This window comes from Ursus arctos, unplaced genomic scaffold (genome assembly GCF_023065955.2).
Source record: "Ursus arctos isolate Adak ecotype North America unplaced genomic scaffold, UrsArc2.0 scaffold_27, whole genome shotgun sequence".
NCBI classification, from domain to species: domain Eukaryota; kingdom Metazoa; phylum Chordata; class Mammalia; order Carnivora; family Ursidae; genus Ursus; species Ursus arctos.
Window position 1 is genome coordinate 1662403 of NW_026622952.1, and position 24421 is coordinate 1686823.

Consider the following 24421-nt stretch of genomic DNA (forward strand, 5'->3'; position numbering starts at 1 on the left):
TGCTCTCACGATTTCGCACAAGCCAACGACTGAACCCGGACAGCCAGGTCCCGGTCAGCATCTGGCACGGGCATGACGAAGCACCCGAGAGAACTCAAGAGAAGCACAGTGGAGGAAATGGCTCCCACTGACTCTTTCACTTTAGAAATCGGTTAGTCTGTCAGAGGCAGAGCTGGGATTAGAACTCGGGTCTTCTGGCCCTAACAGTGTCCCTTCCCCCACACCACGCTGCTTATTTTAGCTCTGCTGTCAACATTTCAAAACAAATTTGTTTAAACTGATGGGTTTGCTCCAATGCAAAGTCCAAAAGCTAAGGAAAACCCTCAAACAAGAATTATATCATGAACAGGGTCATACAACCAACAATTCCCCACAATAACCACCTACATCAAGTGAAGAGTCATAAGGGACACACAGCCTTGGCACAGAGCGTGGTTTTTTATTGAGATATAATTCACATACCATAAAATTTGTCCTTTTATACAATTCAGCTACTTAATATATTCAGAGTTCTACAACCATCAGTATATAGTCTCAAAACACTTTCAGCACCCTAAAAAGAAATTCTGACTCATGAGCAAGTACCCCCCCTTCTTTACCCCGACCCCCTGCCAGCCCCTTACAACCACTAATCTACTTTCTATTTGTATGCATTTGTCTGTTCTGGACATTTCATATAAATGGAAGCATACAACGTGTGGTCTTTTGTGACTGGCTTCTTTCGGTTAGACTGTTTCCAAGGTTCATCCATGTTGGAACATATATCAGTACTTCATTCCTCTTTCTGGCTGAGTAACATCTTGTTGTATGGATACACCACATTTTCTTTATCCATTCACCATTTGATGAACATTTGGGTTATTTCCATCTTTCGTCTACTATGAATGTCGCTACGAATGTTCATGTACAAGATTTTTCGTAGACATGTTTTCAACTGTCTTGGGTGGACTGCTGGGTCATGATATCTCTATTTTTAACTTTCTGGGGACCTGCCAGACTGTTTTCCAAAGCAGCTGCACCGTATGACATTTCTACCGGCAACGGAGGAGCGTTCCAATGCCCCACACCCTCGACGACACTTGTTATTACCCATGCTCTCGATTCCAGCCATCCTGGCTGGCTGTGGCAGGGTTTTTGTAACAAAAAGTGACAGTTAAAATACTCTAGGGAAGCATATTCTCTGATCAGCCAGATGACCCAATCAGCCTCGCAAGTGGTAGACTAGGACAGAATACTAATTACACCGCCCTATCCTACCGCTTCTGGTACTCTCCCTAACAGTTAAGGACAGTGGCTCTCAAAATGCAGTCCCAAGACCAGCAGCACCAGTTAGAAATGCAAAGTCTCAGACTCTGCCCGGACCTACTGAGTCAGAGACTCCGGGGTTGGGACCCAGCTCCCTGTGATTCTGGTGATTCTGACACCTGCTCAAGTTCAAGGGAAGGAAGCATCTGTTGCAGGGCATCTTTGACCCTCGGGGTCAGCTTTAGCCACCTGATTAGTGGTGATTAATACACACCAAATCCATCATCCTCTGCAAATGAGAATGACAGTGCCCAAGAAAGAACTTTCTAAAGGATTCCGTCAGGTAACTCAAGTGGAAGGGTGGGACACTTTCCAGTAATGAGTGATACTGTTGATGTAAATTGTTCACAGTAGTTGATTTTGGACAAGGAAAACCTAGCTGGAAGGTAAACAGGAATTTCATAAGCACCATCCCAGGCAGTATCAGAGATATAATTTCCCTCATACTTGCTGTCCTAAACATTCCTTTTCCATTCAAAACCTCAAAGAGCATGCTGTCATAGTTCTTTAGGTTTTTGGGAAGAGGATGGCATAAGAACTTCACATTCATTAAAATAAACATTTAAACGATCATTTAAAGCACTAAAGATGGCCTCATCATACCATGTGAAATCGATCGCAAATACTCCTGTGACCCTGGTCATGTTGATTACCACCTCAAAAAATGAGGAAAACAAGTCTTTGGGAAAGTACTGCATGTTTCTCTCATATCCTGCCATTTAGAAACCTTTTCTATATACATTTCTTACAAGCTTACATATTCAGTAATGAGGGCGGGGGCAGCCTCTTTGTGGCTACATTTTTGTTACCTCCTTCAGCTCGGGCTACATTCCCTGCTTCTCTCATCTTCGGCTGGGAGTGATCAGCACAAGAGAGTGAGGCCTGACTTCAGCCAAACCCAGCGTGCCCTCAGCAACTTCCGCCCAGGTCCCCGGGAAAGGAACACCACTCACGTGTGCATGTGGATGCAGGGGGAGGACCTCACCATCAGAGCAAGAGCTGCTGTCACTCTTCCATTTGTTTCTGAAAACCCGTCCTTCACTGACAGGACTGGTTTCTATAGCATTTCTCTTGTCTGGGACACCACGGTATCTCTGAGTAAATTCAAAACCTTCTTATAAGTGTCTATAATATCCTGAGCCGTGGGTCGTTCTGCAGGAGTCTGGCTCTTACAGGCTTTATGAATATCAAACAAATGAAACCGGACCATATCGCTCCCTTCAACATGCCCCAAAAGGAAACTAGAGACGTCTGGAATCTTCCAGATGTCGATCTTCTCGTCATAGGAGGGCATGAGGTCGTCGTCAAAAGGTGTGTCTTCTCCATAGGGCCACAGCTGCTCTGGAGCCACGAAGTCCCCGTGCAGCTCCCGGTGGCCACACTTGACGAACGTCCTGGAGCTGCGGTTCACCAGGGGCAAGGCGTCCAGGTCGTTGACCACGAGGCTGAAGTTGCTCGTCAGCAGATACTGCGACAGCGTCTTGGGCAGGTCGCTGGTGTCGCACATGACCCGCGTGCCCAGGGGGCTGTGGTGCAAGTAGTCGATGATGCTGACGTAGTCCACGGCCAGCTGCAGCCGGCGCTGCCACGTGTTCACGGTCTGGTACTTGGAAAGGTTCAGCGTCGCTTCCAGGTTGCTCAAGGAGCCCAAGGGGTGATACTCGGTAAGGAGCGTGTTGTCGTCCTCACAGTAGCCCAGCAGGGTGACCACGTGCTTACTCTGCAGCCCTTGGAGCATCTGCAGCCCGTGCCGGAAATCATCCTTCACCTCCAGACTGGTGAGCCGTGACAGCGCCACCTTGCGCTCCTTCCACTCGGCCAGGAAGACCTAAACAAGCCACAGAGAACAGGAGCCCTGAGAGTCACCTGTGCCAGCGCGCTGGACGTGGTGAGGAGAGTGCAGAAACGGGGGGACGCAGGCCCGTCCCGGAGTGGCGGGTCTCGGTGGGTTACAAAGGCACGGGCACCCGGTGCGGAAGGCAGGGCGGGCCTGGGACGGACGCTGGTGACGCCGCCACGGCCATCAGGACAGCGTGCTGGAAGGCTCCTGGGGCGGGCAGCACGGACGTGGACAATGGGAAGCGCATCCCCGGGAGAGGGGCCTGCAGGGTGAAGGCACCGGCTCCCACACCCTGCGGGAAAGGGCCGGGGGACGGGGGGGGGGGGGGCGAGTGGGAGGGGAGACCCCTGGAAGAGGGGTGAGTCGAGCCCCGCCAAGCCATCACACGTCACAGCATCACCTGCTCATCTTCCAGGGTAGCCTCCTCAACCACAAGCAGGAATCGTTTTAGGGAGGGACAACACTGTTACGCGGGCTGTGGTTCTGCATTCCTTCGGCGGTAGAGCGGAAGCTGAAGTGCCCCTCAGGCTCTAAGCCCCCCCACTGCCCCCCCCCCCCCCCAGCGCCTGACCCGGACTGCCGCGGACTCTCCATCCCTACTAGCTAGGAAAGCCTTGCAGGAAGGACTGTAACGGAGAACCTCTGACCTTCTGCTTCAGTCTCCGAAGACAAGGGGGAGACTGCAGAAGAGAGGACAGGCTCAGAAGCGGGGAGCTGGCGGCCCGGGGTGCTTCTCCGTGCTTTCTACGACTCACTGTTGAAATACAGCTCACGGCTTCCGAAACCAATTTGGAGCAGTATTTATCAAGTGCCTGTAACATCGAATCTAAAATCTATCAAGGCAGTAACGTGAAATAGATAAAAAGCTCTAGGAATAAAAATCTGACACTACTTATGAAAGCATAAACTGGAATTTACCCGTCCATCAAAAAACAGGGACGAGTCCAGCAATGGGGGGATCACTCAAGAGTAGGGTGTGGTCAGCAAAATGCATAGATTGACAGAGTTTTCACGGATAACAGTAATGTCATAAATGAAAAAGGATACAAAATTTCCTTTACGTCACTGTTCTAACTGCATAAAACAAGACAAAATTACATGGAAATCAAAGGAAATAGACTAATATTTCTCTATATGGTAAGATTCCGAGTGATTTTTTTCCTTTATGCCTTTCGGTATTTTCCAACTTTTCCAGAATGACTGTATATGATTTTCACATTTAAAAACACTTTTTAAAAGAACTCAAAAACATATCAAATGGAGGTAAATTAAAGACCTGTGAAGATTTCTTTGGGATCTGCCAGGGGAGGTTCATCAGTGGAAAAACTCAGGTACCCACAGTTGACCTTTAATATTTAAAAGAGAAATCTTTCAGACCTTTTCAAAAACCCAAAATTGAGAAATTTCACTATGGATCATAATTTTTTTTTAATTTTTTGAAGAAGATTTTATTTATTTACTTGAGAGAAAGAGAAAGCGAGAGACAGAGCATGAGCAGAGGGGGCAGGGCAGAGGGAGAGGGAGAAGTAAACTCTCCATGAGCAGGGAGCCCAACATGCGACATGCGACATGCGACATGGAACATGCGACATGTGACAACATGTGACATGCGGCAACATGAGACATGCGAAGTGCAGCTCCATCCCAGGACCTTGGGATCCTGACCTGAGCCAAAGGCAGACGCTTAACTGACTGAGCCACCCAGGCGCCCCTGGATCATAATTTCTATTAAAAAGTCATTTTGCTTGTATGCCTAAAACTAATATAACACTGTGTTAATTATATTTGAAGTTTTTTAAAAGCCATTTTGCTCTGGCTGCTATATGCACTGAAAGTTTCATGAATATATACACTTATTTTTCTATGAAACACATTTTCCCCATAGACCTGAGTCAACACTTAATGTGACACTTGACTTCAACACAAAAATCGTATTTTTTGTTGACAGCCTTCACTAGCTTAGACCCACCTCGTCTTAGTGTCCACCGGCACTGGCAGGTGGCTTCGGTATCATCGGCCCATTTTTCACATAAAAACAGTGATCACTCTAGGGTAGCTGCTACAATTTATTGATACATACATTTATTCAATAATAAATGGTGGGAGAAGTTCAACCACAGGCCTCATGACTTCCTCCTAAACTCCTGTTTATGTTGAATTTTTGTGCCTCAGATAAATGAAAGATTATTAAATACTATTTATTATTAAATAGTATCAGTCTTTGGGATCACTCTCAAATACCTGAAACCTTCAAAGTTAAATATTTGCAAGTCAGGGATTGCTTAAGAATCGTTTCTCAGGAATCTCTAATTCAGTTGCTTTGTAACACTTTCTAAAACTCTTACTTAGAACAGTTTTACCGTTTTAAAAAATTATCAAATTAATCAAGAATACTCTTCTTGGTAAAAGTTCAAATACAGAGTAGACTTCCTTCCCCTGCTTTTACTCCCCAATCCAAAGGAAAGCTGTTAAGTGGATAACCTTCCAGCCATTTCTGTGTGCTCTCATATGTGCTAACATGCGCTTTACAAATCGCATTTGAGATTGGGGTGGCACGAAATAACATTATAACATACATATCATACTGCAACTTGCTTTTTTCATTTAACTGATACCTCTCAGACATTCCTGTCTGTATATATATAGATCTAAGTCGTTCTTTTTAAAGCTGCATAACATTTCACAGTTTGGGTACACTACTTATGCTAGTGAGGTTTTGCAGATGATCATTTCTTTCTTTAAGACTAAATATAATAAAGATTCATGAAATTTGTCAGGGATGCAATCAGACGGATCAGGTTCTTCCTCCCATGCAGCTCTATAATCTTTAATATGATTTTATGTGATCTATTTTTAAAGACCTGATGGACATTTAAATTATTTCCCATTTTTTTCTTATTAACAACAATGCTACAATAAATACCCTTATATTCACAACTCTGCATGCCTGCCAGCATTTCTACGAGCTGGTTAAGTAGATGGGTAACCGAAGAATATGGACTGCTATCACCACCCTCCAAAGTCTGCCGGCATGCACTCTCTCCACTCCTGCATGAGCGAATCTGAGGTCCTACAGCCTTAATCACACCACATGTTATCAGTCTTTGTACTCTGTACCAGTCTGACGAACGATAAACATTTTACTGTTCCAACTCACTCGTATTTCCCTGAGTTTTAAGTTGGTGAAAGGACCCTGGCTTTTACTCAAGGGAGAGAGGGAGCCACTGGAGGATTTGGAACAGAGGAGAGATGCTGTTTGACTTAGAATTTAACAGCAGTATTCTGGCCTTTGTGCTGTGAACAGACTGAAGAGATTTGGAGCGGGGGGCAAGTGCAGAAGCAGAGAGCCCACTTGGGAGGCTACCAAATGATCCAGGTACAAGATGATGGTGGCCTAGATGGGAGGAGGGGAGATGGGTAGAAGTCTGAGGAGTGGTCAAATTCTGGCTCTCTTCTGAGTGCAGAGACAATAGAACTTGCTGATGGATTCAACATGGATGTGAGAAAAAGAGAGAAGTCAGGATGCTTCTTCCCACATTGGTGGCCTGAGCAACCAGACCAGCAAGTTGTCATTAACCACAATGCAGAAGGATAAAGGAAAGGCAGGCTGAGGGGATGGTCTGGGACACAGTCAGTGTGAGAAACCTTCTGACATCCAAGTGGAGATGTGGGGTAGGCAGCTATACAGAAGAGTCTAGAGAGTTCAGGGCAGAGATCTTAACTGCAGAGAAAGGCAAGAGGCTGAAGGCATCCAGGGAGCGAGCATACAGGAATGACCCAAGGTTAAGAGGGATGAGGAGGTGGACCTTGCAAAAGGGACTGAGAAGTGGACACTGTTACTGCGTACTTTAAATATACAATTCAGGGGCGCCTGGGTGGCTCAGTCGGTTGAGGGTCTGACTCTTGATTTTGGCTCAGGTCATGATCTCAGGGTTGTGAGATTGAGCCCTGTATGGGTCAGTGTGCAGCCTGCTTAAGATTCTCTCTCTCCCTCTGCCCTGCCCCTGACCTCACTCACAGGCACACTCGCACGCACACTCGCTCTCTAAAAATAAATAAATATACAATTCACATAACATCTGTTTTCCAGAAAGCCTGAAGCATTAAAAATAGCTCACATAAGATCCTTCTAAATGTTACACAAAACTAGAGGGTTACAGAGTAATGTAAGAGAAACAATCAAATCCATTCTTCTGATGCAATCCAAACCAAATTTTATGGCTTTTTAATGTACTACACTTTAATTTTAAAGGGAAAAACATGCAGCTAAACTCTAATGGTGATCTGTGATCTCTTAGTGTCATCACCATGGGCCAGGGACATGGAATGACATGTGAGGCCACACAGAGTGTGACCTGAATCATGCTTTGGTTGTCCACAGTAACATGGCTGGACCATCTGCCTTCTGGAAGAATTGTTTGTACTGGAATCTTTCTTCTTCCTCAATAGTACTGTTGCCCCAAATCCTCTCAGAAAATGGGCAGCTCCTTGAGATGTGGGTATTTCTGTCTTTGAGACGGCTAACAGAGTATGTACCTGGTTTTTTGTTTTGGGGGGTTTTTTTGAGAGAGAGAGAGAAAGAGAGAGACAGAGTGGTGCAAGTGGTGCAGAGGGAGAGGGAGAGAGAGAATCTTAAGCAGGCTCCATCTCACAACCCTGAGATCATGACCTGAGCCAAAATCAAGAGTCGACGCTTAATCGACTGAGCTGCCCAGGCGTCCCTGTACCTGGTTCTTTTAATGTAATCTTGGATTTAAAGATCTAAAAGGGGGCACCTGGGTGGCTCAGATGGTTAAGCGTCTGCCTTTGGCTCAGGTCATGATCCTAGGGTCCTGGGATTGAGGCCGGCATCAGGCTCCCTGCTTGGTGGGGAGCCTGCTTCTCCTCTCCCCACTCCCCCAGCTCATGCTCTCTTTCACTATCTCTATCTCAAATAAATAAATAAAATCTTAAAAAAAAAAAAAGATCTAAAAGGGATTATATGTTAATAATACTGGAATTAAAATTAAAAACTTAATAACAGCTTGAAGTTAACAGGCATTGTGGTTCCCCCAGCTTTGGTTTTCTTTTTCAACATTCCCCTGGCAATTCAGGGTCTTTCTGGTTCCATACAAATTGTAGGACTGTTTCTTCCAGCTCTGTGAAAAATGTCAATAGTATTTTGATAGGGATGGCACTGAAAGTGTAAATTGCTCTGGGCAGCACAGACATTTTAACAATGTTTACTCTTCCAATCCGTGAGCATGGAATGTTTTTCCATCTCTTTGTGCCTTCCTCAATTTCTTTCATAAGTGTTCTGTAGTTTCTAGAGTATAGATCCTTTACATCTTTGGTTAGGTTTATTCCTAGGTATCTTATGGTTTTTGGAGCTATTGTAAATGGAATTGACTCCTTAATTTCTCTTTCTTCAGTTACATTGTTATTGTATAGAAAAGCAACTGATTTCTGTGCATTGATTTTGTATCCTGCCACATTGCTGCATTGCTGTATGAGTTCTAATAACTTGGGGGTGGAGTCTTTTGGGTTTTCCACATAAAACTTCATGTCATCTGCAAAGAGAGAGAGTTTGACTTCTTCTTTGACAATCTGAATGCATTTTATTTCTTTTTATTGTCTGATTGCTGAGGCTAGGACTTCTAGTTCTATATTGAATAATAATGGTGAGAGTGGGCATCCTTGTCCTGTTTCTGACCTTAAGGAAAAAGCTCTCTGTTTTTCCCTATTGAGAATGATATTCGCTGTGGGCTTTTCATAGATGGCTTTTATGATATTGAGGTATGTTCCTTCTATCCCTGTACTTTGAAGAGTTTTAATCAGGAACAGATGTTGTATTTTGTCAAATGCTTTCTCTACACCGATTGAGAGGATCATGATTCTTGTCTTTTCTTTTATTAATGTGCTCTATCATGTTGATTGATTTGCAAATGTTCAAGCTATATTACAAAGCTATGATCACCAAGATAGCATTGTCTTGGCACAAAAACAGACACATAGACCAATGGAACAGAACAGAGACCCCAGAAATGGGTCCTCAACTCTATGGTCAACTAATCTTCAACAAAGCAGGAAGGAACATCCAATGGATAAAAGACAGTCTCTTCAACAAATGGTGCTGGGAAAACTGGACAACCACATGCAAAAGAATGAAACTAGACAATTCTCTTACACCATAGACAAAGATAAACTCAAAATGTATGAAAGACCTCAATGAGAAACAGGAATTCATCAAAATCCTAGAGGAGAACATAAAAGTAACCTCTTTGACATTGTCCACAGCAACTTCTTTCAAGACACATCTCTAAAGGCAAGGGAAACAAAAGCAAAAATGAACTATTGGGACTTCATCAAGATAAAATCTTCTGCACAGCAAAGGAAATATTCAACAAAACTAAGTGGCAACTCATGGAATGGGAGAGATATTTGCAAATGACATTACAAATAAAGGGCTGATATCCAAGATCTATAAAGAAATTCTCAAACTCAAGACCCAAAAAATAAATAATCAAGAAATGGGCAAAAGACATGAACAGACACTTCTCCAAAGAAGACATACAAATGGCTAACAGACACATGAAAAAATGTTCAACATCACTAGCCATCAGGGGAATACAAATCAAACCACAATGAGATACCATGTTACACCAGTTAGAATGGCCAAAATTAACAAGACAGGAAACAACAAATGTTGGTGAGGATGTGGAGAAAGGGGAACCCTCTTACACTGTTGGTGGGAATGCAAGTTGGTATTGCCACTCTGGAAAACAATATGGAGGTTCCTCAAGGTGTTAAAAATAGAGCTACCCTATGACTCAGCAACTGCACTATTAGGTATTTACTCCAAAGATACAGACGTAGTGAAAAGAAGGGGCACGTGTACCCCAATGTTCATAGCAGCAATGTCCACAATAGCCAAACTGTGGAAGGAGCCGAGATGCCCTTCAACAGATGAATGGATAAAGAAGACATGGTTCATATATACAATGGAATATTACTCAGCCATCAGAAAGGATGAATACCCAACATTTGCATGACATGGATGGAATTGAAGGGGATTATACTAAGTGAAATAAGTTAAGCAGAGAAAGACAATTATCATATGGTTTCACTCTTACGTGGAACATAAGGAATAGAGTGGAGAACCACAGGGGAAGAGAGGGAAAACTGAATGGGAAGAAATCAGAGAGGGAGACAAACCATGAGAGACTCTGGACTCTGAGAAACAAACTGAGGGTTACAGAAGGGAACGGAGTGAGGGGATGGGGTAACCAGGTGATGGGTATTAAGGAGGGCACATGTTGGGATGAACACCAGGTATTATACGCAACTAATGAATCACTGAACACTACAACAAAAACTTATGATGTACTATATGCTGGCTAACTGAACATAATTTTTTAAAAAAGTAACTGATAAAAAAATATTTCAACAATTTTTAAAAGATAAATAAATAAATAACAAAAACTTAATAAAAAGATACACATTAAATAAAATTTACCCCCCCCAAATCTAAATGGGATCAATCTCCCACTGTTATCCTCGGAGAATAAGATCAGAGATGGGGAGTACAAGAGGTAGAAGGGAACTTTTTACTTTGTACTTCCCCTTCTTCTGCATATTTTAATTGAATGTACTGCTTTTTTTTTTAAAGATTTTATTTTATTTTATTCGACAGAGATAGAGACAGCCAGTGAGAGAGGGAACACAAGCAGGGGGAGTGGGAGAGGAAGAAGCAGGCTCCTAGTGGAGGAGCCTGATGTGGGGCTTGATCCCATAACGCCGGGATCACGCCCTGAGCCGAAGGCAGACGCTTAACCGCTGTGCCACCCAGGCGCCCCGAATGTACTGCTTTTATAATTAAAGAAAATTAAAGAAAAAAAGAAAAAGCAACAGGTCAATCTGCCTTTCAGGGGCAAGGTTGCACACTGTTCCAGGCAATCCCAAACACAAACCAAAAATACAGTCTGGGGAAAGAAGGCTTGGTTGCATGATCCCCTGAGGAGCAAAATCACTCCTGGTTGAGAACCGCTGACTTAGGGGCAAGATAGGGGACAGAAGGCAGCAAGGGGGCGGTAATTAGAAATGGCCAGTGAGGGAGCAGGAGCACTATAAAGAGGTGGTAGCACAGAGAGCCAGAGGAGTCAACCAGATGAAAGGCTGCAGAAAAGATCAAGTGAGAGGAAGACAGAAAAAAGGCCAACCCAGGTTTGCAGGTCTCTGGATAAGGGCAGTTTCTCCAGAGGGGGGTGTTTGGAAGCCGTCCTGGCAGAAGACAAGAAGTGAATGGGAAGAGAGAAGCTCTGGGCCAGATCTCTGGCAGTTCCATTACACAGGAAGCAGAACGTGCACAGAGCTTCTGAGGAAGAGGGGTTTCTATCGTGAAAGAGTGTGTTTGCATGCCAGTCAGAATGACCCGCGGAGTGGGGAAGACTGCGGGTGCAGGACAGAGTGGACAGCTTCAGGGAGAGGCGTCATGAGAAGTCACGACACCTGCGCTGGAGGGCTGACAGGTCTGCTGGCCGAGGATGAAGAAAGTCCTTTTGGGCAGCTGCTGTTTCCATAACAGCTTATGCAACAAGACCAGTAGCTAAGGCAAGGGGGAAGGAAAAGTGGCGGAGGGAACAGAGTAGGATTGCTGGGCGGTGCTGAGAGTACTGCTGAGGTCTGTGGTCGTGCATGAAACTGCAGGGCTGTGGGACTTCTCTCTACCTGCGGGGCAACTACTCGAATGCAGACGCTCAGCTGGGGTCAACCGGGTTTGGGGCTCCCCGGCCAGGCATGACGGAGACATGCAGAGGAGCTACTGCACGCATCTGCACAAGATTGTCTTTGAGGGTCACAGCCAGAGTCCCTGCGGCTGTGTCAGTGCAGGAATGAAGACAGAAAGTGAAACCCTGGCGGGATCAACACACCCGACGTCCCGATGAGACTGAGGAATTACTCGAGCAAGGGCGCCGGGAGAGGAGGTGGTCAGGGAGCAGGATGCCAAGAGCTCTGGTTACAGAAATTCCTACTGAGAAGCTCATGCCTTCCAGCTTAGGGTGTCAGTGCAGAGGGGTGCCCATGCGGAGGAGCTGGTCCCAGTGATGGAAAACCCGTGACGTGTGGGAGCTGTTCCAGTAAGTGACCTTGCGGAGGAATGAGAGGTTGCCCTGTGCGGGGACCCTCCCGGGCCCCGAGCCCTGGGGCTCCAGGGGGTGAACCAGACAAGACTCCTCACTGATGGCGCTAACATCCGGTGCATAAAATACTTTTGCCCCGAGGGCAAATTTCAGCCAAAGACACAAGAAAATCAATGTAATGGCCTCACAGTCACACTTCACTTCAATAAACAAAGCTACAGTACTCAGAGTTAATATCCACATTTTTAAACCCCATATTCGCATGGGCATGATTTGTGGAGCTTCCCCAAACTCCTATCTGTCCACAAACAACAACGATTTGCCACCATCAAAGCTACCTACCCAAGGGGTGCCTGGGTGGGGCAGTTGGTTAAGCATCCGACTCTTGGTTTAAACTCAGGTCATGATCTCAGAGTCGTGAGATGGAGCCCCGCATCGGGCTCCACACTCAGTGTGGAGTCTGCTTAAAAGACATTCTCTCTCTCCCTCTCTCTCTGCTCCTCCTCCTGCTCTAATAAATAAATAAACCGTTAAAAAAAAAAAAAAGCTACCTACCCAAAAATATATCCTTCAAGGTAAAGAGCAATTATGAAAAAGAAATCCAGAAATGATCTGAGCAGTAACACAGAAACAAGTGGGCAACCAGGCCCTCAAGGTCATCTCTTTGAAGGAGACAGAAATCAAATGGGTGTAACCCCTCTTCTCTACCCACGTCCCTCCCTGGTGTTTTCTTCACATCCTAATGCTTTCGACATCATCCCAAATATATATTCCCACCTACCGCCACGGACCCAAAGGCTAGACTTGTACATCCAACCATCTGTGTCTCCATGTTCATGTTCATTCACAGCCTTAACACGTTCGCCTCGTGCACACAAAATCTCTTCTTCCAGTCTTCCCAGCTCAGTAATGACAACCCTGTTCTTCTTGTTGCCTGGACCAAGAACCTTGTGGTCACCCTCTCCCTCTCTTACACCCCACAGCAGATCGATCGGGAAATCCTACTGGCTCTGCCTTTAAACCATGAGCAGAACCCACTGATTTCTCACTAGGTTCACTGCTAACACCCTTGTCAAGCTGACCATCTCCCCCCTGCAAGGCCTAGCCAATCTTCCACCCTCACCACACCTCAGTCTCCTCTCCACACATACACCACCTTCTCTCTCCACTCAAATTGCTCCAGTGGCTCTCCTGGTCCCACCAAGCCCCACGTGCCATGGCCACCACTTGGCCCTTCTCTGACCTTACGTGCTACACCTCCCATCTCAACCTGCCCTCTGGTTACACTGGCTCATCCCTGGTCCCTCAACAACCAGGCATGTTCCATCTTGGGGGCTCTGCTGTACCCATCTTTCTGACTGGAACATATTTTCCCCAAATATCCAGACAGCTCACTCTCATATCATTCTGACCACCTAGAGCAGAGAGCCGTGGCTCTTTCCTTGCCCTGCTGTCTTCTCAGCACATGTCATTAACACATTTCATCGCATATCTATCTCTTACTCATTGTCTCATCCCCCAACTAGAAAGCTTCAACCATCTTTAGTTCATTACCACAGCTGTAGCACCTACAATGAATGATTAAATCTTTAAAAAAAAAAACCAGTTACTTTTTCTATGGTTTTACTTTGCATAAATTCCTTTCCCTTCTCCCTGACTTCTTCCTTTAAGATGTCTCCTCTCTGGGGCGCCCGGGTGGCTCCGTCAGTTAAGCGTCTGCCTTCAGCTCAGGTCGTGATCCCAGGGTCCTGGGATCGAGCCCTGCGCTGGGCTCCCTGCTCAGTGGGGAGCCTGCTTCTCCCTCTCCTCCCCACTTGCACACTCTCTCGCTATCACTATCTCTCTCTCTCAGGTAAATAAATAAAAGCTTTAAAATAAAAGATGTCTCCTTCCCACATTCACGGTGCCCTCGTCTCCCAAAACAAAAGCCAGCCGTTCATCAAGCTGCAGGCCCGTGGATGCATTTTCTGTCCCCTCCCTCTTGCCAGTCACTCAGTGTATCCTCACAAAGGAACTGTGTGCAACAACCCTTAGCCGGCCTCCAGAGGCACTGCCGCCTCAGGGGCCTCACCTACCACAGCACCGAGAATGGACGGAGTGCTCTTGAAGCTTCTATCCGAATTCACCCATTTGGTTTCTCTTTTTAAAGTAACAAAAACTTTTAAAAAGTCAATATAATACCATGATAGGGCTTGAAAAATAAGAATGAAAAAAACTGCCCATCATCTTTTCACCATAGCACAATTTCTACATGTTTCTACAAAAACACGCTAATTTTGTACAGTATTGTACAATTTGGCATTTTGCTCTTTTCACTTATCCTCATAAAATTTTTTTCATGTCGCTACACGGGGCTCCTAAACACAGTTAATGGCTGCAGAATATTCTATCAAGTAGCTGGACCATAACTAACCACTCCTTATAGTTATTATTACTGGCTTTCTGTTGCTATGGGTAACAAAGCAAAGTACTCCCTGACGCACTTGGCTTCTTTCCTTCCACTGGATTAGCATAAAGGCGCAGATCGAGATCACTGGGCTCAAGGATATTCTGAGGACGCTTAATGCCGAGCTGCCGTCCTGCAAGGCCACCCCATTACCGCTCGGACGTAAAGCAGCACTCACTCTCTTCACGGCTCCTTCCCCGACACGCTTCAGCTGCCTCACTTCGGTCCTCAGCTCCTCGCAGGACAGCCACGGGGAACAGTTCTCCATCGGCCCCAGTCTGAAGTGTCCGTGGGGACAGTGGGTGGAGCCCGGAGCAGAGGGAGCAGGGGCGATGAAAAACCAGTCAAGGCAGAGGTAGAGGAGCGCGTTCATGAGCGCCATGGAGAGCAGCAGCCCCACGGCTGGGGGCACCGCGCTGCGGGGGGGGCCTCTGCCGCCGTCCGGGGCCTTCCTGTCCATGCTGCTGTCGTCGTGGGTTCCTGCGATGTAAAACCAAACACGAAGTAATCATAGCCAGCTTTTCCGCCATGAAGGTGTCTGGGTGACAAGGGGTTCAAAGAAGGCACGGCCTCAGGCCTCTTATGCCCAAGGATCCCACATGCCTTAGGGTCCCTGCGAGAATTAAAGAAGGTATTGCATACTAGGTTCATTCTAAATGCTCAATGTCAGCTGTTCCCATAATCAGGGTCTTCATTATGAGCCAGTCTGGGTTCATCCACTCTGGATTCGCTTAGAAGGAAGGTGTTTGTGTGTGTCTGACTTCGTGTCCCTCCCACAGCAGTTCAGCAAAATGAAAGCAAGCTGCATCTGTTAGTCCAGTGCGGCCAGGACAGAAGATGGACAAAGGAGAGCAGCGGAGATTAGATAGGGTGGGGGTGGGGGCGAGAAAGCAGACGGCCTCCTGAACCCAGCTAAGGAGTTCGGATGTTCCCTGGAAGGTACTAGAAAGCTCCCTAACATTTTTTTTTTTTAAAGATTTTATTTATTTATTTATTTGACAGAGAGAGACAGCCAGCGAGAGAGGGAACACAAGCAGGGGAGTGGGAGAGGAAGAAGCAGGCTCATAGCGGAAGAGCCTGATGTGGGGCTCGATCCCATAACGCCGGGATCACGCCCTGAGCCGAAGGCAGACGCTTAACTGCTGTGCCACCCAGGCGCCCCTCTCCCTAACATTTTTAAGCAGCAAGGCTACTCTTCGGCAGGCATGAAAGATGTATTGGGGTGGAAGAGACGGCGGCGGGGAGACTGGGTGAAGGGCGCCGGCAGCAGTGTAAGAGCTGAGAAGCACACGAGCCGGAGTAACGGTGCTGAGAACAGAGGCGATGATCCGGTGATCCTTGTACCAAGTAACCACCGAGAAGGCTGGACACCCACCAGTTCCCTCCAGCACTGGAGCCAGCGTGAGGCTCATGGTGGAGTCGGATATTACTGCCTAGTTGTGGGGTGGTGGAGGGGCTGGGAGGGGAGAGGACCGGAAGGACCCCAGATGTCAGGTGCCTGGCACTCGGGGTGCTTGAGGCAGGAGCTATTCGTGAACCCGAGTAGAAGTGTGTCTATACTTTGACAAGGGAGATGGTCATACCAATGTGTTCACTCAGTGTCAGTACCGGGATGTGTTGGGGACACGAGTGACAGAAATGACCCTGTGCTTCTGAAACGACCGTGATGTGAAGTGTTACCTTCCAGGAGTGTCTTCGTTCTCTCAGCTCAGGTCTTCACCCAGACACCTGGGTCACTCAGGGTCCTGGCTGGCCCCAGGCATGGACTTGAAAATACTCTGCCACAAAGTACCAAAAAGGAGGTTTGCTGAATGAAAACTGCAACTCTGCCCATAGACAAATGGCAATAGTTCGAACGGTCTTCTCCAGGGGCCCTCCTCGGGTGTGGGCGCCCCCTGGGCCCTTGAGCCCCGGGACAGAGCAGCAGCTGCAGGAAGCCCTCTGACAGCCCGGCTGCCCTCATGAAGCCCTGCCAGCCGGTCTGAGCTCAGGGCCCCGCGTCCCCTCTCCGCTCCCCCCACCTCCATCGCCTAGTGCCGGCCATTCACGCACTCAACACACACGAAGCCGTGTCCACACGCTTAACCCCGCTCTAGGCACTGGGGTCTGTGAGTGAACGGATGTGGTTCCTGTCCTCTCAGACCTCAGCGAGGAACCAGAGGAGGAGAGAGACAATAAATAAGTAAACAAAAAAGCTTCCCCTTGTATATCGTGCTGAGCTTTCAAGGATAGAGCCGAACAGAGGAGAAATGCCCTAGAGGAAGCTGGCCCAGAAGGCCTCTCTGAGAAGTCATGCTGCCACCAGAGGCCTGAGAGGCGACAGCCATGAAGAAAAGCAGAAGACAGCCCTTTCATACCTTCTCCTGGAGACAGTAAACCCACCTGCCATTCACAGCGCTGGACAACACCCATCAAGCCAGCTGCAAAGTTCATAGGGAACAGCGCTTCTCCTCAGTCCGCACTGCAGCTATAGTCTCAGCAACGCCCCTCTCTGATGAGTGCTTTCTAACTCGCTGAGAAACTCTGCTCTCTGAAGCCCCAGGCTATCAGAAACTGCGCTTGAAGTCCTCGCAGGAATAGGGAAGCATGCCGCTCTCGCTGGGGGAGCTGTGTCTCTGACACAGAGACGTCACCTCTACGTCCAGCTGGGTGCAGAGACGCAGAGGAGCGGCGAGATGGCGCGCAACCCCTATGTGCACCGTGCGGTCTCCCAGGCCCCAGGCCCTAGGGTCCACTTTGCAGTCCAGATCAGATCTTGACCTTTTTCCACTTTGAGGTGAAGCGATCAAAACATCGCTTCCTTTAAATTTTGCCTAAACTCCACCCATCCCCCAAATTCTGTAATAACTCTTTTCCTCTGATTGAGAGGCCATGTTCCACTGCTGCGTGGTCTCACTCATTGCAATGGGTCAATAAACCTGATAGGTTCGTGCCGGTGGCCTAGGCCCCCTTCTCTTCAAACTTGTGTTCGCTCCTTCCCAAACCTTACTCTCAGCTGATGACCTTGTTTCCTATTTTCCTGAAAAATCAGAAGCAATCAGAGAGCCTCAAGCCCCCAACCTCATTGCAGGTTCCTGCCCCCCTCCCTTTTCTGCTGCAATGACAAGACAACAGACTGGCCCGAGCTCCCAGCCCTGTGCCTGCGCAAGCAACACCCTTCCCTGCCTCCCCACCTGCTCTGGACACTGCCTCCGCCCTGCAACCCGATCACTACCAGTGCACCCTAACTTCTCCCACCATGAAAACACCCTTGTCACCCCTCTGTCCCCTCCAGTTACTGCCCTATGTCTCTCTTCTCTTTTTGGTCAACTCCTTTAAAGACTATCTGTGCTTACTATCTCCATCACTCCCTCCTTCTCTAGAACCCGCTGCTACTTCGCCCACACTGACCCCATCGCGGTGGCCTCGCTGTTGCTGAACACAGCAGTCAGTTCAGTGGCGGGCTTGAACACTCGGTGGCGTCTGGCATGGCTGATCACCCCGTCCTCCTTGAAACGCCTTTGTTACCAGGTTCTCAGGAAGGTGCACTCTGGCGGCTCCTCTTGCCTTGGACTCTAAACTGGTGGAGTGTCCAAGGCTTGGACAGACCTCTGTACTCACGCTCTGGGTGATCTCGTCGAGACTCGTGCTCTCTGTCCCCACCTGCTGAGCTCCCGGTGTAAAGCCCCAGGCCCAGCCTCCCCAGAATACCACGCTTGCTAACTTGACATCTCTACTTGGATGCCCGAAGGAAAATTCAAAAACAGTATTTCTTCTCAACGGTAAAAAGACAAATAACTCAATGTGGAAATGCGCAAAGAACTGGAACAGACGTTTATCCAGAGAAGATATGCAGAGAGCCAACAGGCACATGAAAGTCTCCACTTCACTAGTCATCAGGAAAATGCAAATCAAAACCACAATGAGATCCCGCCTCATACCCACTAGGACGGCTGTCATCAAAGAGGCAAGAACAAGTGTTGACAAAGATGAGGGAAAATAGGAACCTTATACGTTGCTGGTGGCGGTATAAATGATGCGGCCACTGTGGAAAACAGTCTGGAAGTTCCTCGAAAGGTCAAACACAGGGTCACCCATGCAAACCCATTGCTCGGTATTTGCCCAAGGGAAGTGAAAACGTTCATTCATATGAACCGTAGTCACCAGGACATGAACGTCCACAGCAGCATTATTCATAAGAGCCAAATAGTGGAAATATCCTGAAGTCCATCAACTGATACATGGACAAATGAAATCTGATCTATCCATACATGGACTATTTATCACCCATAAAAAGAAATAAAGCACTAATACATGACGTAACATGGACGAAACTCGAAAACTTGATGCTAAGTGAAATAAGACAGACATAAAAGGTCACGTATCATAGGATCCTGTTTATATGAAATGTTCAGAAGAGGCACATCCAGAGACAAAAGGAGGTTAGTGACTGCTCGGGGGTGAGGGAAAGGGGAAAGGGGGGGTAGCTGCTAATGGGCACAGGATTCCTTTTTGGATGAAAACGTTCTGGAATTAGTGGTGGTGACTGCCCAACCTCGTGACTATACTAAAAATCACTGAACTGTACACTTCAAAAAGCAAACTTAACGGTATGTGAATTCTATCTCAACTTCAACAAAACAAAATGCTTCCCAAACACAACAACTGCTCTTTCCCCACCATCTGCTGTTTTCAGCATTCAGACCCTCAGGACGCGACAACTCTACCCTTCCGGCGACCCAGCCCCAGTGAGGCTGCTTGTAAGGGTCAGCACAGCAACACTGCTTCCTCTGAGCAAAATTTGAGCAGCAATGGACTCTTATACAACTCAGTGGAGTTCTTTTTTTATTAATTTAAAAAAAAATGCTGCTGTGCAAATCCCTGCCGTGATTACGAGGCATTCAGCAAACACTGGCTCCACTGAGTTGCTCCAGCCTCACTCAAGTCTCCCCCTTTTCTTGACCCAGTGCCATCTGCTCACCTGCCCCCGGGCTTTCCAGCTACGCGCATCGGGGTGTGAGGGCTCATGGCTCACCTTTCCCACAAAAACTCCAGCCCCGCACCTTTCTCTCTGGCCCATTCCCTCCTGTCTTCAGGGACTTCGACTAAAACTAGGATGACGTTTCCCATTCGGCCCTCACAGTCTCGTGGGCTTCCTCCATCGGCACCTGGTTCTTAGAAGGTGCTCCTAAAGAAATGGATAAAACAACTGCCATCTCTCTTTCCCAACATTCAAAATGACCAAGTGTGGCTCAACTTAGACCTTAGGTCAGGAAACAGCCCTTTTTTCTGTAAAGGGCCGGATAGCAAATATTTAGGTGTAGGGGCCAAAAGTTGAAATCCAGTGACAACCGCATCACGTGACTTGGGGGGCACCAAGCAGCAGTGTAAAGCGATGACAGGCCATAAGTTCTCTGTCACTGTCATTCAACTCTGTCACCAGGGTGTGAAAGCAGCCCCCCACATTACAGAAACAAAGAGGGTGGCTGTGTTTGAATAAAACTTTACTTACGGACAATGAAATTTGAATTTCATATAGTTTTCATGTGTCACAAAAGATTATTCCTCTTTTGATATCGGCCCCCCCCCCCCCAGCGTTAAAAAAGGTAAAATGCATTCTTAGCTTGCAGGTCATGCAAACACAAGTGGCGGGTAGAAGCTGGCCGAGCCCTGCGCCGGGTGATGCTGTCGCAGACCATCCTTCCATCCTGTGCATTCCCTCTGTGTAATCTCACTCACGCACGTGGCGACGGCATTGGTTTCTAAGTCTCTACTGCGGCCTGGATCTTTCTCCTACACTTCACTCCGCTGGTTCGTCAAGGCCTGGGATGTCCGTAAGTGAGCTCTTTCCTGTCACCAGCATGCCCCTTCTCCAGGGTTCCCTCACTGTGACAGGCATACAACCCACTCACTTGCTCAAGTCACAAAACAGGTGACTTGGTTCCGCCCTCCCCCAACCTCTAATCATCACGTACAGTCAATTCTATTCTCTCACCCAAACCTCTCTCAAATCGGCTGGCTTCTCCCCTTCTCACCCCCTGGTCTAGACCTCCAGCATCTCTCACCTGGGCTTCCGCAACAGCTTCCTGCATGGACTCCCACTTCTTACTCTTTTCCAGTCCATTCTCCACACAGCAAATAGAATTTTTTTTTCTTTCCTGAAATGTTTCAAGCACAGACAAAAACTAAAAAATAAGATCATGAACACCCCTCCAAACTGAGGGCTTCAGAGGGAAGGGGGGTGGGGGAATAGGCTGGTGATGGGTAGTAAGGAGGGCACGTATTGCATGGTGCACTGGGTGTTATACGCAACTAATGAATCATCGAACTTTACATCAGAAACCAGGGATGTACTGTATGGTGACTAACATAATATAATAAAAAAACATTAAAATAAAAAAATTAAAAAAATGAACACCCCTCCAGCTTTGCCAAGTAACAGTGCATGATATTTTTTGGAAGATCTTTTTTTAAAGAAATAAAATATTACATATATAGTTGGAGCCCCTTTGGACCCCTCCCAGTCCTATTCTGCTCCCTCCCAAGAAGTAAGCAGCACCCACCACCCACAAGCTGATGGACATCAGTTCTCAAACTGCGGCCCCGGGACCTGCAGCGGCAGTATCACCTAGAACTTGTGAGAAATGTGAGTTCCTGAGTCCTCACTCCAGATCTCCTGAATCAGAAACTCTCAGGTGAGGCCCAGAAATCTGTTTTAACAAGTCCTCCAGGGGATTTGGATGCATGCCAAAGCGCAAGAATGTCTGGTGAACAGCATTTCCACACATACTCCTTATTTTCACCGCCAGCACGCGCCTACAAATAACAGCGCATCCTACATGCATGTTTGCGAGCTGTAGGCAGGCAGTACCGTACTGTATACATCCACGCGGCTTCCGAGGTTTATCCCCGCAGATACAGCCAACTCTAGGGTGCCATTTTCCCTTGTTTAGCTATACCACAGCCAGCAAAGCAAGTTTCGTACACACCTCCTTCTGCACATGTGGGAAGTGTCTCGCTGGCATATAGAGGGTGATCCTTCTAAAGCACAAATCTGATTACTCCTTGCTTAAAACCAACTAACTATCCTCTTCTGTCCTCAGGACAAGTCCAGACTCCTAGAAGGCCCCCTGAGCTCCAGCCCTGTCCAGCTCTCCAGACTCCTCCTTGCACCCCACACGCTAGGCCCGGAGCCTCCCTCCGTTCTAGCAGTCCTCCCTCTGAGATGCCCAGGCTCTGGCATGGTGTGTCCCTTCTTCCTCCACTGTGAGCTCCCAGGGGATTGTCTGCCTGCTTTGTGGGCCCCTGGATCCTCAGCAGCTGGCGTTCAGCAGGGACTCAGGAAAAATGCACTGATTGCCTGATCACTCGGGGATCCTCTCTGCTGCTTTCGTACTCCCGCTGAATCTGCTCTTTCTCTCTTCCGGCTCCTGTCCTCTGATGCTCTCGTCCAGCACCTCCTCCAATCTGAGTTCACCAGCGTTTTACTTCTCGAACCCCCTTGCTGGGACCTGCCATGATCCCATCTTACCATAGGTAGTAAAGTCAGTTGTATAGGACCTGAAGCTTACATAATTTTTTTTCTTTTGGAGGGATACCACTTTCTTCATTTCCAAACAAAGGCTGCCAACATCAGGTAGGAAATTCTGTAGAACTCTAGAAATTCATATTTTCTAATCTTCATTACATCATTACCCAGTTACCCACTTTTTAAAAAAGATTTTATTTATTTGACACAGAAAGAGAGAGAGAGAGTACAAGCAGGGGGAGCGGGAGAGGGAGAAGCAGGCTTCCCACTGAGCAGGGAGCCCAACGCGGGGTGGGGGGTGGGGTGGATCCCAGGACCCCGGGATCAGGACCTGAGAAGGCAGATGCTTAACCTACTGAGCCACCCACGCACCCCACCATTACCCATTTAATGCATTTCTTGTGGACCCTGAGGTTACATGCCTCAATAATCTTTCAATTATCCCTAAGCCCTCACATCCACTTCTGAATTCTCAGAAAAAAACCACTCACCCAAAAATTCAACTAACTTTTACACAGTGTCAACCTCACACCAATTCTGTGAGCCATATATAATTATTATTCCCATTTACCAGAGGAGAGAACTAAGGTGAAGTGACTTAGCCAAGGTCACTAAACTGTACATGGAGGAGCCAAGTTTTCTGGCCTTTAACTCACCTTCTTTCTCTAAATCCTGCCTCAGGTGTTGGACCGAATTGAACATAGCATGGTCACTGCATAGGGTGGGAGGTGGACCTCAGACTGCCCATTTCTTAAAGAAATCTTTAACCCTACCCTAACGCCTGACGGGCCTTTTTCTTTTACAGGCACATTTTTGGAGTAGGCTGCCCAGAGCTCTGGATTGGCTGAATGGCCTATTTTTGTTGTAAGCAAATAAGCAAATAAGCAAATAAGCAAAAGGACACTGACAGTTGCTGGTTTCCAAGGAATAAAGATTGTGGGGCCAGTTGGGTAGGAGAAATTCAGGCACTGTTTAGACACAAAGGACTTCTCACATTGATAGTTAAAAGTTCGTAATGGAAAAAATTGGAAACCGCTGCTCTACACTCACAGCTCATTTAAAAGAAAGAAAAGCAATAGCACAAAATTAGTTTTTACCGATTTACAGAATATTCAATTCAACCAGAGAAGAAACGAATTGGTGCCACCCAATATAATTGAGAACAGAATCCCATCTTGCCCACAGAACACAAGGTACGTTAAAATAATTATTTTAAATATTTCGGATGCTTACTTAGCCGTAAGGTGCTAGTCAAGGTAAAAAGGTTGGAGAAGACAAGACTACTGACCACGTGGCTAAGCCAGCCTTTAGAAACAGAGCGGCACGGGGCTACCCCCACCACCGAGGCCCGCGCCTGGAGGCAGCTGGCAGTGGCGGCACGAAGGATCCCGCGCACGACCGACGCCGGCAGGAGGGAGCCGAAGCCCGAGCCGGGCCAGGTCGCCCGCCAGGCCAAGGTGCGCCTGGGCCGCGGGGCGCGACGCGGAGGGGCCGCCCGACAGGGGCAGGCCCCGCAGGAAGCCCCGCCGCCCTCCGGCCCCGCAGTCCTTGGCTCTCTCGGGTCTGGCCAGGACGCTGCGCGCCGGCCCGCCGCTTCCCCGCGCTCCCCCGCCCGCGCGCGGCTCCCACCTGCCGCCCGCCGCGCCTACCTGCGGCCCAGGGTCGGGCACGCGGCCTCCTGCGCCGGCGCGGCCGGAAACGAGCCCTGGCAGGGCGAGCGCGAGGCCGCCCCCTGGCGTCCGCCTCCCACCGCGCACCTGGAGGCGGCGCGGGCGGGACTCCGGCCCTGGTGCGCCCACCGCTCTCCTATTCTGGCTTCTCTGTGAGCCCGTGTGGACAACGAGGTGTTGACCTATTAGTGTTGTAGTCCGGACGCCAGTCTGGTGCTGGCTACGGTGGAGAGGAGCTAGAAGATCTAGACCTTTCAAAAAGCTCCCGGTCACTGCGAAGCGGTGGTCTCCAAAGGGTAGTCCTCAGACCAGATGCCAGTGCTTCACATCTCCAGGGAAATTGTTAGAAGCGCAAATTCTCGGCTCCATCCCCGACCTGGAGGCAGGTGGGGTCCAGCAACTTGTGCTTTTAACCAGGCCTCCGGGTGATGCCGAAGCCGCTGAAGCACCCCGAGGCCCCTGGTTTTTATTCATGGTTTTGCACAGCAGAGCGATGTAGGAATGTGTGTGTCCTGTTCTAGCAGAACTGACTGC

General features: G+C 48.0%; 1 protein-coding gene across 3 annotated transcripts; it reads right to left on the minus strand.

Annotated features, from left to right (window-relative positions):
• Positions 1–419: 419 nt before the first annotated feature.
• POMK (protein O-mannose kinase) lies at positions 420–23942 on the minus strand. 3 transcript variants are annotated; one of them, XM_048226252.2, is made up of 5 exons: positions 23867–23942; positions 20755–20847; positions 16391–16488; positions 14889–15190; positions 420–3133 (listed from the first exon to the last, which is right to left on the minus strand). In XM_048226252.2, exons 4-5 carry the CDS (start codon positions 15168–15170, stop codon positions 2363–2365), a joined length of 1053 nt encoding a protein of 350 aa, XP_048082209.2. In that variant the 5' UTR covers positions 15171–15190; positions 16391–16488; positions 20755–20847; positions 23867–23942; the 3' UTR covers positions 420–2362. The 3 variants fall into 3 exon arrangements, with proteins under 3 accessions (XP_048082209.2, XP_048082210.2, XP_026341502.2); XM_048226253.2 differs by lacking the exon at positions 23867–23942 and adding an exon at positions 23506–23652; XM_026485717.4 differs by lacking the exon at positions 23867–23942 and adding an exon at positions 23451–23652.
• Positions 23943–24421: the final 479 nt, after the last annotated feature.

What these genes read in the sequence shown, in the direction of transcription:
- POMK (XM_048226252.2), bottom strand. Translation starts at nt 15,170, where the DNA reads ATGGACAGGAAGGCCCCGGACGGCGGCAGAGGCCCCCCCCGCAGCGCG. An exon ending in GGGAAGGAGCCGTGAAGAGA is followed by an intron (nt 3,134 to 14,888) that starts GTGAGTGCTGCT and finishes TGGCTTGTTTAG; the next exon opens with GTCTTCCTGGCCGAGTGGAA.